Source organism: Lacerta agilis, chromosome 8 (assembly GCF_009819535.1).
Source record: "Lacerta agilis isolate rLacAgi1 chromosome 8, rLacAgi1.pri, whole genome shotgun sequence".
Classification (NCBI taxonomy): Eukaryota; Metazoa; Chordata; class Lepidosauria; order Squamata; family Lacertidae; genus Lacerta; species Lacerta agilis.
Window position 1 is genome coordinate 21,360,806 of NC_046319.1, and position 18,860 is coordinate 21,379,665.

General features: G+C 44.8%; 1 protein-coding gene across 1 annotated transcript in view; it reads left to right on the plus strand.

Annotated features, from left to right (window-relative positions):
* The first annotated feature begins 5,470 nt into the window (after positions 1-5,470).
* PRDM2 (PR/SET domain 2) overlaps positions 5,471-18,860 on the plus strand; it is a 47,275-nt gene continuing 33,885 nt past the window's right edge. Inside the window, exons 1-2 of the mRNA XM_033156486.1 lie at positions 5,471-5,576; positions 11,448-11,524. Of these exons, the coding sequence (XP_033012377.1) occupies positions 11,480-11,524 (45 nt within the window). The 5' untranslated portion in view covers positions 5,471-5,576; positions 11,448-11,479. The remainder of the gene's footprint in view (positions 5,577-11,447; positions 11,525-18,860) is intronic.

The following is an 18,860-nucleotide window of genomic DNA, read 5'->3' on the forward strand; positions in this document are numbered from 1 at the left end:
TTTCCCATATTTGATTACAGGAAGCCATTTCCTCCAATGTGAGATTTATCTGATATTTGGTGTGTCTGCAGTTTGTGCTCCTCTGCAGTGGAGAAAGGGCTTGGGGGCAGGGAGCAGGCTCGAGCAATCTGCTCCGCAAGCAACCCATTTGCAATGCACCTGTTCTTTTGCACCTGCGGCTTGGGTTCCGCAGCTTGGCTGCAGGGCAGGATAGGGGTGCAGGGATAAGATGTGCCACTCGCTAACATGCGAGACCCAAAAATAAGCACAGATGGATTAGACAGCTGTCAATGGAAACATTTCAACAGGAGGGGAGCAAAGACCGCACCAGAGCTCAGCAACACCGATCCTGTTCTGGATTAGGGTTCCAAGGACTGAAAAGCCTCCTTGCCTCTTTTGGAATAGTGACATCATCCCCTTTCTCGACCACTAATGGGGAAGAGTCATGCTTTCCAAGTAGCAGAGGCAATGAATATTAGCATCATACTTCTCTGAACTTTGCATTGTGATTCAGGAAACTGTCTGGGCAGCTACCCTCATGTGGTGAGCTAGCAGAACTACAACTTAGAACATCAAGCAGGCAAATAAAGCTTTCTCCGGTTCTGGACTGCCGTTCCCTCTCCAGACTGACATTTGGGCTTTCCAGGACATGAAAGGCTATCAGAGGCTTCCTGTTTCACTTAACCTGAAGAGGTATTTTTGCCTTCGGTGCAGTCACTGCCACTTACTTAAAGCTCAGCCCTGACAGACCTGTACAAAGGAGGCTGCGGAAGAGACTTATTACAATTGCCCTCCCCAGCATTAGACTTTAGGTGCTGTCAGCCTCCTCTGGAGAAAAGATGTGGGAGCCAGCTGCATAACATCTGCCCCTCCTCTCCAAACTGTATTTAAGCCAGGCTCCTTGGAGTGCAGCAAAACCAGCATCAGAAACTTTATTGTTGGTTAACTCTGGTTTTGCTTTGAATTTATGTACTTCAGTCTGGATTGTTGCTGTTTTGCGATATTGAATTTATTCTGTGTTTTCTAAGCTGGTGGGTTTTTTGTCATTTTTTTAAATTTACTGGCATGCTCTGTATTTTTGTATTTCCAATGCCCTGCGTTTTGATGTTTTGAATGTTTGCTGTAAGCCACCTGGGGCAGAGCTTAGTGTGGAAGTAAACGCAATCAACCAAACTCAATTATTTGCTATCTGGGGAAATGGCCATGGAAGGGTGAGAGCAGGGTGCCGGTGTCTATGTGGATGCACCTATGAGCATGTACATAAGGCTCAGTTTGCACCAGACCAAACTTTTGAAGATCTCAGGCTGAAAAGTGTGCATGTGCACACTCTAGCAGAATGTTTCCAAAGGCACCACCAGGAAAGGCAAATAAACAGTGGCAATGGGTAGCACCCAACTACTCAGAGTAGACCCACTGAAATGAATTTGAAATTAACAGACGTAAGTTAACGAAGGGGCAGGCTGTAGCTTGGTGGCAGAGTACCTGCTTTGATCCACAGAATATCCTAGTAGGACTAGAAACGACCCTTGTCTAAAACTCTTAAGTGTAGAGGCAGCGTAGACAATATTGAGAGAGATGGGCCAGTGAGTCAGGCCCATTAATTTCAGTAGGTTTACTTGGATACAACTCAGTACTTTGACCAGGTGTCAGAAAGCAGGAGTAGCTGAAACAATTGCAAATAAGAAAACACAAATCAGCCTCTTGTCTTCTCTCTGAAGGGCTTCATACTTCACTCAGATTAGGAAAACAGGACTATTTCCTGTTGTCTTCCAGCACGTTCCTCCAGCAGCATTGGGGCATTTGAAATGCTTGGCATGTTCGTCACATTCCAACCAACAAAGCATTCTTCCGCAATGTCGGAAAGAGGGAAGGCTGCAGTCGCATCAGGTTCCACCCATGGGATGGAGCTGTCAGCAATCGCAGCGAGAGAATTTCTCCAGTTCCGTTCCTGTATCGCTCCTTTTGTTTGTTCCCTGTCTGATGTCCCACTCTTCCTGGATTCCAGTTTGACTAGAGCAGTTTCTAAAAAGGATTCTCAAATTCAAGCATGCACCCTTTGCTGCAGTTTCATTGTTCCCTTTCATCTGCATCTGTATTGAGTCCGGAGCAGACATCCTAGAGGGGCTGGTTGGGAGGTGCAAGTGCTCAGGTCCAGCCCCCCAATTCTAGTTTGCTTGCCCAGTCCGCTCCTATATAATGGGGCACAAGGGGGCATGTCACTTGCTGGATCAATGTCTTAGCTTGCTTAGCCATGCATGGCACCTATGGTGCCTTTGAACCTTATTTTACCTATGCATCGTACTGATTTGAGCATTAAAGATTTTGGAAGAAAATGAGTTTGAACTCCTTATCCTGCAGTGAGAGCTAAGACAGCATCATTGCAACCTTCCTGATTTTTCTGTGTACATGTGCACATGAGAACTGATAAAACACTGTAGAGGGGGGCGAGAAATCTTGCTGCAATTGCATGATGACTGCAACATTATTTGTGTGTGTGTGCTTCTGGCCCACAAATATGGTCCTGTGTGTTGGCTGAAAAGCTTCTCCACAATGTTGCTTAATCAATATGAAAAAAGGACAAGCGGGAGTCCAAAATTTGAACAAAGAAATAAAAGAAAGATTAACAATATAATCCTAGGCACCTTAGAAGTGGGGAATGGGGGTGTTTGTAACTATTGTTTTTCAGGGTGGCAGGACAGAGTGCAGCTTGTAACAATGGATGACATATTCCAGGAGCAAGGACCTGAGGGCTGCATTCAACTCTGGGCAAATGTCTGGGGGCCACATGATAGTGGTGGGCAGGGCCAGATGCAAAAATGGGTGGAGCAATGTAACTTTGTTCAGTAGCCTAGTTTCCACACACACTCATCCTGCTCCCTGTCTGCTCTCCATCCAGACAAGCAAGAGGCACAATCAAAGTTCATGGACACATTCCAGCCAGGCAAAAACACTCAAGGAGGATGTAAAGTTGAGCCAGTGAAGGGCCGAGTCTTCAGGGGCAAAGAGACTCCTAGCTAGCACATTTGCAAAGCTAAGCAGGGTCTGGTATGGTTTCAAATTGGACAGATGATTGATTGTTAAGATTCCTGCATTGCAGGGGGTTGGACCAGATGATCCCTTCCAACTCTACGATTCTATGACTCCTGGAGAGCTGCATTCGGTTCCTGCGCCTGAGGTTTCCCTACGGCTGTCATATTTGGAAAACTTTCTGCTCCATGAGATATCACAGAACAAGTGAGCAACAGGAATTCCTTGGCAGGGCTTCACTATCTCAACCTGCACCCCATCCACTGTAATAACTGATTACTAATGATACAGATTTTCTTTATATAGCAGGATGCTTTATAAATGGCTTTCTAGCACCAGCTAGTGGCAACACTAAGTGAAGACCAGTAAAATAATGATAATATTAATGAAGCAGCAGCAGCAGCAGCGTCCTGGCTCCCACTCAATGAAGAACTCGAACTCAGGTTGCAGTTTCTATCCAACAAAAACAAAACAGAGGAACCAAAATTAGAACGGTTTAAAACATTTTAGCCAGTTGCCCCAACCCAAGAGTGCATGCATGAGAAAGTAATGTGGGGGATTTCTAGATCTGAATAAAGAATGACCTGAAGAATGACTTCTTCCTAAGGTTTAGTTGTTATCTCCTTTCCTAGTTTGAACCCACTGGTTTGGGTCCTACCTTCTGGAGCAGCAGAAAACAAGCTTGCTCTGTCTTCCATGTGGCAGCCCTTTGGAAATCTGATTTTGGCTCTCATATCACCTTCTCAGTCTTCTCTTCTCCCTGTGATGTGCTCTGCCCTTGAGTGCAGGGTCAGTTTGGTGCCACTGCCAGTAGAGGAATGGCTGCAGCTTAGGGTGCATTGCCTAGGGCAGGAGCAGTTAACCCGTGGCTCTGCATATGTTCCTGGACTCCAGATCCCATCATCCCTGATGACTGGCCATGCCGGCTGGCGCTAATGGGAGCTTTTTCTTTTTTAAAATTGCATTGTTATCCTGCCTTTCCTCCAAAGAGCTTAAAGTGCTATACATGGTTCTTTCCCCTCACCATTTATCCTCACAACAACCCTGTGAGGTAGGTTAAGTTGAGAGGCAATGGCTGGACAAAGGTCATCCAGCAAGCTTCGTGGATGAGTGGAGGATTTGAACCATGGCCTCCCAGTGTAACCAGTATTGTAAGCACCACAGCAACAACCTGCTGCGGACTTGCTCTCATCCTCAGTGAGGGTGAGCTTCTTCCGCAGTCACTAGAACCCCACGTAGCCTCTAGTCCTCATTGAGGACAGACTGCTTGCTCCCCACATCCCCAAGTTGTCAATAAGGGGGAGATGCCTATCCACTCACTGAAGACTACAAGCCCCACATAGTGAGTGCTGTGCTTTGTCCTTATAACCCCACAACCCCCTAGTTCTCAATGACGGCGAACTGCCTGTCTCTCACATCCCTCTAGTCCTCAGCGAGGGCGAGCTTCAGGTCCGCTCACTGAGGACTGCAAGTCGCATAGCGGGTGCTGTGCTCCACGTTGCTTCTAGTCCTCATTGAGGATGGGCTGCTTGCTCCCCACATCCCCGCCAAGTTGTCAATAAGGGGGAGATCTGCCTATCCACTCACTCAGGGCCAGATTTAGGTTTGATGAGGCCCTAAGCTACTGAAGGCAATGGGGCCCTTTATATGTCCTGCTGTCCTTTGTCAACAACAAATTGTCGCTGTTTTTTTGTGTTGAATATATGCTACATGGTAATTTATGGACCTAACAGGTACCTAAAGCCATTTGCACATAACAAAATATGTATTTTATCAAAGTAATTGTTGAACTGAAATACAATTAAGAAGTATATTAATAGTGAAATTTTGGAGGTGCCTCCAAGAGAGTGGGGCCCTAAGCTATAGTTTGTTTAAACAGTTTATACATAAATCCGGTACTGCCTGACTCACTGAAGACCACGAGCCTCGCATACAGCGGATGCTGCTGTGTTTTGTCCCTTTAACCCCACAAGCCCCCTAGTTCTCCATGACGGCAACCTTCCCGTCTCCCACACCCCTCTTGTCCTTAGCGAGGGCAGCCTTCTTCCCCGCTCAGCGAGAGCCGCGGGTTGCATGCGCTACAACCCCACGGTGCCGCTAGTCCTCAGTGAGGACGGGCTGCTTCTCGGCGCCCCCTCTCAGCGAGTGCCCCTGAGCCCCAAATATCGCGCTTGCCGGCAGGCTGCTTGCTGCGCTCCCACCCTAGAAGCCCCCCCCCCCCGCGCTCCAATCACCATCCCTCTAGACCTCAGTGAGGACGAGCTTCTCACCCGAGCGAGCTCTTCTTCCCTCGGGCGCCGCCGGCCGTTGAGTGGTCGCCTCGCGCGCCCCTCCCTCCTTCCCTCGCACGCGGCCCCCTCCCCCTCCCCCTCCCCCTCCCTCTCCCCCTCCCCTCCCGGCTGCTCCGCCGCCGCCGTCACTTCCGAGGCCGGAGACAAAATGGCGTCCGGAGGGGGCCGAGGGGCCCTGTGGGGCCTTTCGGGCTGAGCCGGGGGTCGGCTCTCGGAGGAAGGGGGAGGAGGCCGCGGCCACGGCGGCGGGCAGCGCAGGTAAAGGCCGGCTCGGGGCGAGGGGGGCGAGGGCAGGGTGAAGGTGGCAGCCACTTGCCCGCCGCTTCTTCCCTTCTCAGCGAAGGGGGCTCGGCGGGGTGGGGAAGGGGATTTCGCCCCAAGGGTTGTGTTTTTTTTTGGGGGGGGGGAAGAGACACACACACACACACCCTCCACTTCTTGCCAGCCGCAACCTCTTCCCCCAAAGGAAGCGGGGTGGACATAGGGTGGGGATGGGGTGGGATGCGGTGGAGGGGTGAGAGGGGTGAATTGGGGTGAGGTTATCCTAATTGGGGGAGGCACCCCCGCACATGACTCAAAAGTGGACTGGGGGAGGGAGGCGTTGATTTGGGGGGGGCCGGCGGGAGATGAGGCTTGCATTGATGGGGAGGGGTGTGGTGGAGTGGGGGGCGTGGGGTGTCTCGTTGCAGGGGTTGCCCCATTGGGAGTAACACTGCGAGGGGGAAACACAAGCACACCGCTTCCGGGGAAACCTCCCCACCTCCCCACCCCGCAAGGGGTGCAAGGGATTTGGGGTGGGGGTAGGGTAAGGATGAGGTGTTGATTCAGGGGCGTTGTTTTTTCATATTGCAGGGTTTTTGTGGGGGGGGGACGACCCCCCCCCCAAGCCCCAAAAAGGATGGGGCTTTTTCTTGAACAGTGTTAGTCGTGCATTGATAGGTTGGTGAAATAGGGCTAAAGCGTGTGTGTGTGTGGTATTTTATCTCAGTTGGGGAAGTAGGTCTGCAAGGGGGACCCCAGACCCCACCCCACCCCACACGTGGTGTTGTGTATAAGTAGAGTTCCGTGTTCATGTGCATGTGTCGTGTTTTACATAGGAGATAAGCGTGGGGCGGGAAAGGGGTCTTCTCCCTCCCTGCCTTCATGTCCGAATCGTGGAATGATGGGATATGTACATGAATGAGTGTGGCGGTGAATATTTTGCACCCAGTTAGAGGATGGGTGGGAGGACGCCTCCGGAAAGGATTCCTGCCCCCTGCTAAAAGCAGAGGTGCGTAAATGGATAGTAAAGGGTGGGGATTTTGTTATAATGGGAAGAAGTGGGGCTCTGTTCCCATGCTCACAACTTAGTCTGAAGTACGGAGTTGAGTGGTTCTGAAAAGAACCCCCCAACACACCCACCCAAAGCTTGGTTGCAGGAGGTTGCATAAAAGTGTGTGTGTTTAATTCCCCCTTAGACGGGAGTTTGACTGAAGGAGGAATCCCCCGTCCTCACAGAAGTTAGGTTCTGGATTGGGGGTGAGACTTTAGCATGAATGGGAGTTGTGCTGAAAGCTGGAATGAATAGATGTATCAATCGTTCCCATTGCATCCCAAAGCCAGAGTGAGTGCCTGGAAATAAAGACACAAGGAATCTAGGGGTCCTGCTGTTGTACTCTGAATTTTGAGTCACTTGTATAGTGTCAGTAGAAGGAGAAGAGCCAGGAGTTGTAATTGTAACAGTAATGATGATAAGCATACAAGGAAAAGGATGAAAATGAATATCTTTGAGGCATATACAGGTGAAACTCGAAAAATTAGAATATCGTGGAAAGGTTCATTTCTTTCAGTAATTCAACTTAAAAGGTGAAACTAATATATGAGATAGACTCATGACATGCAAAGCAAGATATGTCAAGACTTTATTTGTTATAATTGTGATGATTATGGCGTACAGCTGATGAGAACCCCAAATTAACCATTTCAACTTTGGGGTTTTCAAATACACTAAACAAAGCAACAGACTAAAATAGATAGTAAAAACAGTCATAAAGGCAAGGAGAATAAAAATAAAAGATAAAAAAGAATGAATAGCAGTGTCTAATAACACAACTCCACTTCTTAACACAAGAGAAGTGCATTCAGGGATATGTGTGTGTTGTAATAGCCTTTTCATTTCAGTGCTCCCATCCTCTGAAACAAAGCAGAAGTTGGCCTGCTGTTATCTCCTTATCTGCTCTGTGTACACACCCAAAGTTAGCTAGTGTGAGATAGTCCTTTCAACCACTCTGTGGTATTCAGAATCAGGATGCATAAAAATTCATCCAACCTGTTTGGTACAACTCTGATACTCCTTGGGTTTGTGAAGTCAAGGGGTGGTGATTATTACTTAACATAGAATATAGGAGTAAGATCTTGTTTTATTGTATCAGTATTATACTGCAAATGCTAGGCCATACTATGCACTAGCCTCCTGTGGGGCATTAGTCTCTTGTAGGGAAACCATCTCCCTTCAAAAGGGATTTCAATAGCACTTTGTGGTACTGGACAACTATAGTGGTTGATAGGAAAGAATGTGACATTCTTGAGATATCACCCCTAAAGATGATACCTGCAGGATAAAGGACTAAACATGCAGAAGACAGAATTAGGATTCAATGTGGCCATATCAGATTTGATAATTGGGTCAAAACTAATAAAATGAATTTCAGTAGAGACAAATGTCAGGTTCTGCACTTAGACAGGAAAAACAAAATGCACAGATATAATAAGATGGAGTACACTTGCATTAAATGGCGTTTCCATGCACTGCTCTGGTTCGCCAGAAGCGACTTTGTCATGCTGGCCACATGACCCGGAAGCTGTACACCGGCTCCCTCGGCCAGTAACGTGAGATGAGTGCCGCAACCCCAGAGTCGGACGCGACTGGACCTAATGGTCAGTGTTGTAAGGGGTCCCTTTACCTTTACCTTTACACTAGCAATGACAGTAGTACATATTAAAAGGATCATGGGGTCTTAGTAGACCACAAGCTTAACATGAGTCAACAGTGTGATGCGGCAGCAGAAAAAAAGGCATTGCTGTTCTAGGCTGCATCAGCAGAACTATAATATCCAGGTCAAGGGCAGTCATAGTCGTGCTCTATTCTGCCTTGGTCAGACCACATCCTTAATACTGTGTCCAGTTCTGGGCACCACAATTTAAGAAGGATATTGACAAGCTGGAATGTGTGCAGAGGAGGGCGACCAAGATGATCAAGGGTTTGGAAACCAAGCCTTATGAGGAATGGTTGAGGGAGTTGTGTGTGTGTTTAGCTTGGAAAAGAGGAGACTTTGAGATGAGATATGATAGCCATCTTCAGTTATCTCAAGGGTTGTCACATGGTGACCAGAAAGGAGATTCCAACTAAACATCATGAAGACCTTTCTGACAGTGAAAGCTGTATGGCAGTGGAATGGACTCCTTGGGAGGTTGTGGACTCTCCTTCCTTAGAGTTTCCTTAGTGTTAAGACTGAGATACATGGTAGTGTTTGTGTAGTGTTCCATTTTTCTTTTCCCTGTGAATGTTGATCTTTTCTTCTCTGCTTGTTCAGTATAGCTAGCAGATTGGAATGCTTTCAGGTGTGGGTTTCTTTCACTCGAAAGTACACAGAGAAATGTGTGAAATGCTCAACCCTGACATTCATAACAGCAATCTAGAACAGGGATGGGGAACACTATAGCTGTCCAGACATTGTTGGACTTTATCAGCCCCAGACGGTGAGGCCAATGACTAGGGATGATTGTAATTGTGGTCCAACAACATCCAGAGGGCTGCAGGTTCCCAATCCCTGATCTTGTGGTATTGCACTTAATGTAAATCAGACGATGCTAACTTTGAATCGTCCAGGTGTTTCCGACTGCATCCACCATATAGCTGTAATGGCTGGGAATGATGGGAGTTGTAGTCCAAAATATCTGGAGGACACTAGGTTGGGGATAGCTGAGTTAAACCATGGGCAGTATTGTGCTTGGTGTTGGATAACATTGCTGCCTTGCATTTGAAAGTGTATTTTAAGTGTAAGGAAGCATCCTTGGTCATTTTACAACAGTTCATCACATTGCTGAGGTGATTTGTATGTTCAGTCAGTTTCTGTTCTCACATATTACTTTCTCTGCAGGGTGTATGCAAAATTCAGCGACAGGGAGGTGATTGGGGATGTTAGCACTGAAATGTTGGCTTAATGCGGCTTATTTCTTTTTGTGCACATTTTAAAACAATTACTGTATTTTCTGGCGTATAAGACGACTGAGCGTATAAGACGACTGGGCGTATAAGACGACCCCCAACTTTTCCAGTTAAAATACAGAGTTTGAGATATACAGTACTCGGCCGCAGATTCTCCACCCAGCGTATAAGACGAACCCCGACTTTTGAGAAGATTTTCCTGGATTAAAAAGTAGTCTTATACACCAGAATATACAGTACCTCAATGTCAGTGAAACCACTTGTACTCTTTGTGCAACTATAATAGTTAGAACATCTTGTTCAAATGTGAGTGATTAAAAGTTAAGCCACGCCTTTAAACTCTTGACAGCATTGGGGACTAACGTCTTATTTCAGTTTTTAATGGCTTGATTTGTGGAGTATTTTATGGAGCTACAAAATCAAGTGAATGGGTCCTTAATGTTGCAAACTGTGTGTCAAGTTCAGAATATTTGTCCATCTAGGCTACTTAGTAGGGTTGACTGGCAGCAGCTCTTTAGTCTCAGATAGAGGAGAGGCTTCCAGGCCACTTGCTCCCTGATTCTTTTAGCTGTAGATGCTGGAGGTTGAACATGACCTTCTCTTTCTTTTTTGTTAAATGCACAGTATGGTAAGGCACCACTTGTTAAATTCTTATCTGTATTCATTCTGCCTTAATTTCCCAGAATGTGAGTCTGCTTTCAACCACAGTATGGACTGTTCTGTTCCCCACCCCCCCCACCCCACCAAATCACAGGATGCATGAGTTTGAGTAGAATACCTGTGCTGTGACTATTTTGCAGCAATAGTGAAACATGCTTTTTAGGGTAGAGGCACACCATGTTCTGCAGGTTCAAAGGTGGTATCCACACTTCCCTATAAACTGAATAGGAGTAGCTGAATGGCGCCGTGGGTTAAACCACAGAGTCTAGGGCTTGCTGATCAGAAGGTCGGCGGTTCGAATCCCTGCCACGGGGTGAGCTCCCGTTGCTTGGTCCCAGCTCCTGCCCACCTAGCAGTTCGAAAGCACGTCAAAATGCAAGTAAATAAATAGGGACCGCTCCAGCGGGAAGGTAAACGGTGTTTCCGTGTGCTGCTCTGGTTCGCCAGAAGCGGCTTAGTCATGCTGGCCACATGACCTGGAAGCTGTCTGCGGACAAATGCTGGCTCCCTCGGCCTATAGAGCAAGATGAGCGCCCAGAGTCTAACACGACTGGACCTGATGGTCAGGGGTCCCTTTACCTTTACCTTTAATGTCATTTAAATAGGGTGGACACCCCATGTTAAAGATGGTGAGTTGTCTCTAGTGTACTTACTTTGAATTCATTGCCTTCAAATATGAGAAGGCAAGACTCCTTGAGGGGACTTGCAATTTAGCTTTGACATACGTGAATATTTAAAAATAATAATATGAAAATTCATTTAAAATATCAGCTTGATTTTCTTATGCCATAGAGCAGGGCTGAATAATTTCTGGCCCTCCAGCTTTTCCTAGACTACAATTCCCATCATCCCTGACCTTGCTGGCTGGGATGATGGGAAGTGAAGCCTTCCATCTCTACTGTAGGTTCTCCTTAGGTGACTTAGTGAATCTACCAAATCTCAGCTCCAGTTCCCCCATGCCCCTCCCTAGTCTGCAGACCAACTTATCAGGTTGTTGTGATGCAAGGATGCAAGTAAGGTGCTTAGAGCACTTGAAAGTGCTACATAAATGCTAATTATTACTATAACGTTTTGAAACTTAGCTATGAAGTCATGCAGCTTAGGTGCCTTTACAGTTATTTATTTCATTTTTTTTAAATGTTGGGTGAAAAATGGTAGTTTTCTAGTTTGCTGCTATCCTCCTAACTTGAAGAGGATCAGCTTCAAATCAGTTATAAATCTGAAGGTAGGCACACATGACAACTGTCTGTTTTTCTTTTTAGGGTTCATGTAATCACAGGAGTTACTTTGTTGCATGTATCAACTTTGTTGTATGCAACAGGATTTCAGAATGAATCAGGTGAGTTTAAATGCAAGACTTTCTCAAAAATATAATTGCTCAGATGTTAGCATACATATCTATACTTACTGTCTTCTGGTAAAAATAGTAATCCCAACTGAAATCCAAAATGTAAATCTTCATTATTTCAATGCTAAACGTCCTTTTCTCTCCTTCTCTCTCCCTCTTTCTGGTTGTGAAGTTCCATTATTTGAAAATTGATTTGTGTTCAGTTAACTAGATTGTAGAATAATTTCACTGGCCCCTTCTGCAAGAGCACTATTCTCTAAGAAAGCTTTAGTTATTTTGCATGAATAATACTTATCTTTAGGCCATTAAAAAAATCAGAAACTTGAGTTCACACTTTCTCCCTCCTCCCTTCAATCTTAGCTCCATAATTAATATAATTCCCCCCCCCCCAAAAAAGAGAGGGACGTTAAGCAAAGATATTTGCATGCCTTCAACATGAAACCCTGGAACTGATTAAATGGTCCTCCAGCTACGTATTTTTGCATGTTTGAGAGTGTGGTCTTTTATGCTAGCCTTCTTCAATCTGGTGCGCTCCTGTGTTGTTGGACTCACAGGAAGACCCACACCTAAATACAGTATCTAAAATGCCCACTTTCTTTTGAGATGAGCTTATTAGTAAGAAGAGAGGGTGTCCTCATATCACAACCACTCCCTTTTACCCAGCCCCCAGGTCATTGGTCCTTCATAGTCTGGCCCATCTCCACTCCAGGTTGCACTTTGGAGAAAGGGAAAACGCCAATTGTGTCTGCACCCAAACTACAATCTTGATACCTATAGAGAATTTGGTGGCACTTTCCCTTAGAGAGAGTTTTTGTCACTGTTTTTATTTGCATTGTATTTGTGCTAGTGTCGTGTTGAATCTTTGCGATGTTCCTATCCTTCTCACTCTGCCAATGGCATTTTGTGAACTTAAATTAATAAGAGCATCGTTAGCATCAGCATCATTATTAAATGAAATCATTGGAGGCTGTATGCTGCACCCTTTCCCTCCTGTGCCAGAGCATGCATCTACTTAAAAGCAAAACCAGGGTGATGTGGGATCTGAAAAGCTATTACCTTCCCACTTCCTGTCCCATTCCATTGCATACAGATGCTGCTGCTGCATTGCTCTTGAAAAGGAACGTGCCTGGGTGATAGGGCACAGCTAAAATGTTGTCGCAGGATACTCAGTGTGGTAGGATTGCCACACTAGAATCCTCCTAGTAGCCATTCTGCTGTGATTTGGACTATTTCTTCTCATAAGTTGTCCCCACCCCACCCCTGCTATGTACTCCACTAGTGGTCGTACTGGTGCAACAAAAGTTGGCAGAAGGACATTGGCAAACTTCACATGTGGATATTGACATGGCCTACAGTCGGTGCAGTCTTTATATACCTGTGTGACCTTGATTAAACAAGTTTCCTTCTCCCCCATTGAATTGAAATGGAGGGTTGACTATGATAGTGGACAGATGATGTGGATGTATTTATTTACGTGGATATTACTGGTGTATGTTTATAACCTTTATCTCCTGCCCTTCCTGCAATGAGAACACGGCAACTATACACCGGCCACCCTCCACTGTGCGTATTATCTTCATAGCAACTCTGTTTTGGAGCCAGTGCTGGCACCTCCCACAAGGCAGAACTGATTTACAGGGAAGGCCATAGCTTTGCAGTTGAAAGGTCCCTGGTTCAATTCCCAGCATCTCCCAAGTAGGCATGAAAAGAACCTCTGCCTGAGATGGGGAACTGCTGCCAGTCAGTGTAGTGATAAAGGGAACTGCTGATTTTGTCAACCGGGTGCCCTCCAGATGTTTCGGACTACAATAAGTTCCAGCCAGCATGGCTGCTGATGTGGTCCAAAACAATGATATCCAACAGTAGTCATGGCAAAGGCCGTATTGGATTTGAAATTGTTTTCATATATGCAATTGTTTTAACTGTTTTTATTATGTAAGTTGTTTCTGTATTTTGAAATCGCTTTGAGATGCTTCATAGGAAGCGATTCATAAATGAAATCATCACCATCATCTGTGGTGCCCTGAGTTTTTGAAGACAATAATGAGCTAAACTGGCCAATGGTGAGACTTCCAATGAAACTTTTTAAAGAAAAAGGGAGGTGACATCCACTAGTAAGAGCTAGCACAGGCATAGGCAAACTCGGCCCTCCAGATGTTTTGGGACTACAACTCCCATCACCCCTAGCTAACCTGACCAGCTGTCAGGGATGATGGGAGTTGTAGACCCAAAACATCTGGAGGGCCGAGTTTGCCTATGCCTGAGCTGGCACAAGCTGTAGAGGAGAACAATTAATAGAATTTCGGGGCTCTAATTACCAACGTGACATCTCTGATTGATTGTCAGCGGATCACTGGGGAAAGCATGTTAAGATGACATCTAATGACCCTCGCCATGTTAAAGTTTATTCCCCATATAGGGTGGTTCTTTATAGTTGAAAAAGTCTCCTTCGTGGTCACTAGTTGCTATACTGAAAGCTAAGAGTTTGAATTTGAAGTTAACATATGCAGCTCCTCACCTATGCAGCTGTTGTATTTGTGCACAATACATACATACAACAGGCCTTTTGTCAGCAAGCAAAAATCAAGGGAAGAGTTTTAAAAGTTGCAAAATACCAAGCAATAAAAGCACTCACAAATCTCTCAAAATAAAAACCAGCTAGGTCATGGCCTTACCTAAGGTGGGTCACAAGAGCAGCACTGCATCATAGAAACATATGTTATCAGTTGATAAATGGGTCCTGAAATGTTTGTTTGGGTTAAAGGTGGGTGCTGAGCCTGAAAAAGAAGACTGCTGAGCTCAGTGATTGTGCTGAAGTCCCCAAAGGTTGTTGTGTAGCTGTCAAAAGGACATCAGATTTGATGCCAGGCAAACCTTCCTGGGGAGGATGTTATGCTTGCCTCAACAAGTGAAAAGACTATTCTTGAATTCAGAAGATGAACAAAGGTCTTTGGATAACACATGTACCAATAGGGCAGGCTCATATGGCGGCATTATGATTTTAAAACTTAGCACTAGCACTTAAAATTGTGCTCAGGACCACATCTGCTAGGCTGCTAACCAGTTTTCCTGAGCATACTTCAATGGCAGGCTCACCCACTACATGTTTCAGCTGCACAATTAGGTGGTTTACCATGGCCCGGCTATTTTTGTCCTGGAGGTGTCACTGTTGGTGTGCCATTCTTAGCTGGAGGAAGCCACTTGTTGCCTCAGTGTGGTTAATGGTCAGGGGTGATGGGGTTTGCAGTTCATTGATACCCACAGAGCCAGTGGTTACCTTTCTGTGCTCGATGAGTAAATAAATATCTGCTTGCTGCAAAATTGAATACCAGGTCTTTATGCACAGATTTATGTAGAAATACCTACTTGTAGTGAAGGGCATCTTGTTTCATTCCCCTGGTATTCAGAGGATAGTTGTATGTTTCATATGCTCCTCTCTCCCACATGCCAGCATTACATAGATCCTTTCCAGGTGAGATAAATAATTAGAAGGAACTGTTGAAATTAAATAGGTTGGGTCTTGAGCACTGCTTGGGTAGATGATCACTTGGAGTCGTAATTAAGCTTCTCTGAACTCTTAAGCAAAAGCCACAGCTGTAACATGCATTTCCACTTAGCTATTCTTTCTGTCAGTAAACCCTTTAGTTCTCTTCTAAGAAGGAATCAGCATTTTAAAATAGTTACGTTTTGTGCAGATTTTTAATTTGTGACTTGTAAACTCCATTAAATTGACCTGCTTTTGAGTACATCTCTGTGTGAAGGATAAGGAATGTGTTTGCCGGCCAGATGTTCTTAGACTCTGACCTCCATGAGCAGGGTTAGAAATTAGCAAGGCGTCAGACACATTTTGCGCCTAAAGATTCTCCATTTGTGAGCAATTCAACAAGTCTGGGTACCATTTTTTGCACCTGGCTGACACTCAAGGATTACTGAAATGTATGTGCTTTGAAGCCTCGAAGTATATGTTAAGGGTAGACAATATATTAAGGAGTTCAACAATTAAGAGTAAAGTGTTTTGAAAACTGAAGTTTGGTACCAATATTTTTTATTGTAAACACCAAATTAAACATGCATTAACAAATTCTGCTAAAAATGTGCAATTAACAATGTGTCACTTATGTGGATTGCATATTAATTCATGCTTATCAAAATAATAAAAAGTGTTGCCGACCCCCCCAGCCCAAGTGGCGACCAGACATTCTGTTTTGGTGCCCACAACCCAGGTCCCAGAAGCCACTTGGCTCCTAGCTTTTCTACCCCAGTTTCTAACATTGCACATGAGCCTTAGCTAGCATAACTGATGGCCAGGGATGATGAAAGTTTTAGTCCAGGTACATCTAGCGAGCCCCAGGTTGCCTACCTCTGCTCTTTGGCTCCACTGAACCCACATTTTGTAAACTGAATGTAGGCTGTTGCTGAGAGCGATTCTGGCAGATTTTATTTTTTTTAATCTACATGCTTATCCAAATGAGTAGGGTCCCACAAATACTGGATTACTAGCCAGCCTATCTTTGTGCTTTGTGGAGGAAACATTTCAAGGTCTGACGAAAAAGATCCAAACTTTGCTGCTTGAAGATGGAGAGCAGGAGGGGTCAAAGCACACTTACAGTGCAATCCTTGCATATTTGCTCAGATGGGTTCCTCTGTGTACCAGAAGGGCTTATACCTTAATGAACGTACAAAGGATTGAAATCCAGTCATGTTAGACTGAGTTAGGTGTAAGCATGTTTCAAGCAGTACCATGGGTTACTAGGACAGAGAAAGATGGATGCCCTTGCCTTGAAAATTAAACACAGTGGTAAATTGGATCTGCCTCCACTACTGCTCAGAACACATGGGCCTCTTTGTAGAGTACAGGGTGGGGTGAGGAACAATTATTTTGCTTTACTTTGCTTCATAAGCAAAGCCCCAGAATGAAGAATGCTGATGAGCTGAAGGCATTGGGACACTGATAGAATTGCTGGAGCACTGGTACGACTCCCAATGACTCCTTCCAGTAACAGCTGCATCGTTCTGTTCTATATTAGCTACTGCCACAGAAGAGTCATCAGGTCCTCTTGTAGGCTTAATGGTAGTGTGTATGTTAAAACATACTCCGAAGGTTGCCACAATGCTAAGAGGGAGAATACCTTAGTGGAATCGAGTATGTGTTTTGCATGCAGAATGTCCCAGGTTCAATCTCTGGCAACTTTAGTCTAAAGGATCAGGTAGCAGGTGACTTTCTGCCTGAGACCCTGGGGAGATACAGCCAGTCACAGTAAAAAGCACTGCAGTGGGTATAAGGCAGCTTTCCACGTTCTGTTGCCCACAGAGGGAAGCTGTTTAATATCTGAAGTATTAGTTGTTAACCTTATGGCATACTTGGTCGGTCTTTCTTTCTTTCTCTCTCACATCTCTGTATTTTGTAGCTATTTCTTGCTTACTGTAGTAAATTTCAGTTACAGGTAGGTAGCTGTGTTGGTCTGCCGTAGTCGAAACAAAAAAAAAAAAAATTCCTTCCAGTAGCACCTTAGAGACAAATTAAGTTTGTTCTTGGTATGAGCTTTCATGTGTGTACCTGAAGAAGTGTGCATGCACACGAAAGCTCATACCAAGAACAAACTTAGTTGGTCTCTAAGGTGCTACTGGAAGGATTTTTAAATTTTTTATTTTGTGGTAAATTTCACCACTTGCTTCTACAGACGATGCAAATGCACCCCCCCCCCCAAAGTGTAGTCCTTGTGGGATTTCTGATATACACCATGTTTGGAAGTGGTATTAAGAGACAAACTGATATTTATAGCTTAATCCTGGCCAAGCAACACTGAAGCAAATGGGTTTTGCATACATATTTATAAGTATTAATATGATTTTATTAACCACAGTGAAGCTTGTTTTACTTAAACTATGAAGCCCCGGGTTCCTGCATTGCACACCCCTTCACCATCACTTCTCTGACTTAGATAATTTCACTTCTGGAATAGATGAACCACAGCTGCTTATGTGCAAGCCCAAGAAATTGCTTCATCTTAATTGTGGTTTGTCTGAAACAAGCCTGCTTCAAACAGTTTTATTTAAACAAATAGTTTAATAGTTAGTATTAAGTGCAGTTTAGGGTTCAGATGTTTCGCTCTTCTGTGTTTAAATGGGATGAATGCTCATTTCTCACAACTGTATTGGAGAACAAGAGGAGAGTACATAACCCTCAGGCTTACTGAAGCTAGCTTTCATCACACTAAATTATTGTTTAGTGCAGGGTTCACCAGTCTTTTTGGACCAGTGGGGACATTTGGAATATTGAGAATGTTGTGGGTGCCAGTCACAAAATGACTGTCAAGGGGGCATGGCCTATCACAAAGTAGCTGCCATGGGAACATGTCTTAACACAAAATAGGTATTTGCTGAGATTTTTTATGGATGCCCTGGCATACTGTGATGTTCAAACGCAGCCTATATCTTTGCTTTATTTTACTATACCTTGGTTTGTTGCTTCTGTAATAACTAGAGTGGAAGCTGAGTAAAGCATATATCTTTGACTGAAAGGAAGGTAGCTATATTTCCTATTAAACTAAGTGCTCCAAAAGTAATTTCCTTCACATACCTGTGCCTAGCCTTGTAATCCCTTTTGAATAGCAGTGCTTCAGAGGAATAAGAAAAAGAATTATTCCTTGGCAGTGATGCTGTTCTTTAGATATACATGCTGGGTGCACAGATAATATCTGCTTAATTTGGTGGGGCATATCAGTACACAATTGGCTTCCAAAGTCAAGAGCCATCCCACAATACTTGGGGGCAATGGGTGGAGAATATATTCAAATACAGGTAGAGATGCTTAGGCCTGGAGTCTGTAGTAGGTGAGGAACATGGTTTTGAGGAAAAGCTGTGATCCATCACCTAGAATAAAGCCCAGATGTAGACCATCATAATCCGCTTTGCAGACTCCTTATAAGGAATGACAATAAGAACTATACAACAAGCAGAACCCTGTTGGAGACATCCCACCCTCCTTGTTTGTTCCTGCATATTGTGTGTCTGAAAATGAAAGCTACATTTCTGTTTAGTATGTCTGGTAGCTAGCGATAGCCCTACCCTCTCTAAGTTTAAAAAGTCACTTATCCTGCTGGCCGTCACAGCATCTGGTGCATCACTGAGTAGATTATGATTTGGACGAAGGATTTGCAGTGTTTCTCTTAATATCATCATTTTCAAATGTGCTTGGTAAACTAGTGTTTATGTGAAGTTGAAATGCCAGCTATTGCAACACAGCTTTGTTTATGGATTATTGTGTCGTGCTGCCAATTGTAATGCAGGTGGGTTGCCAGATTCTGCCATGTGTTTACTGTTGGGC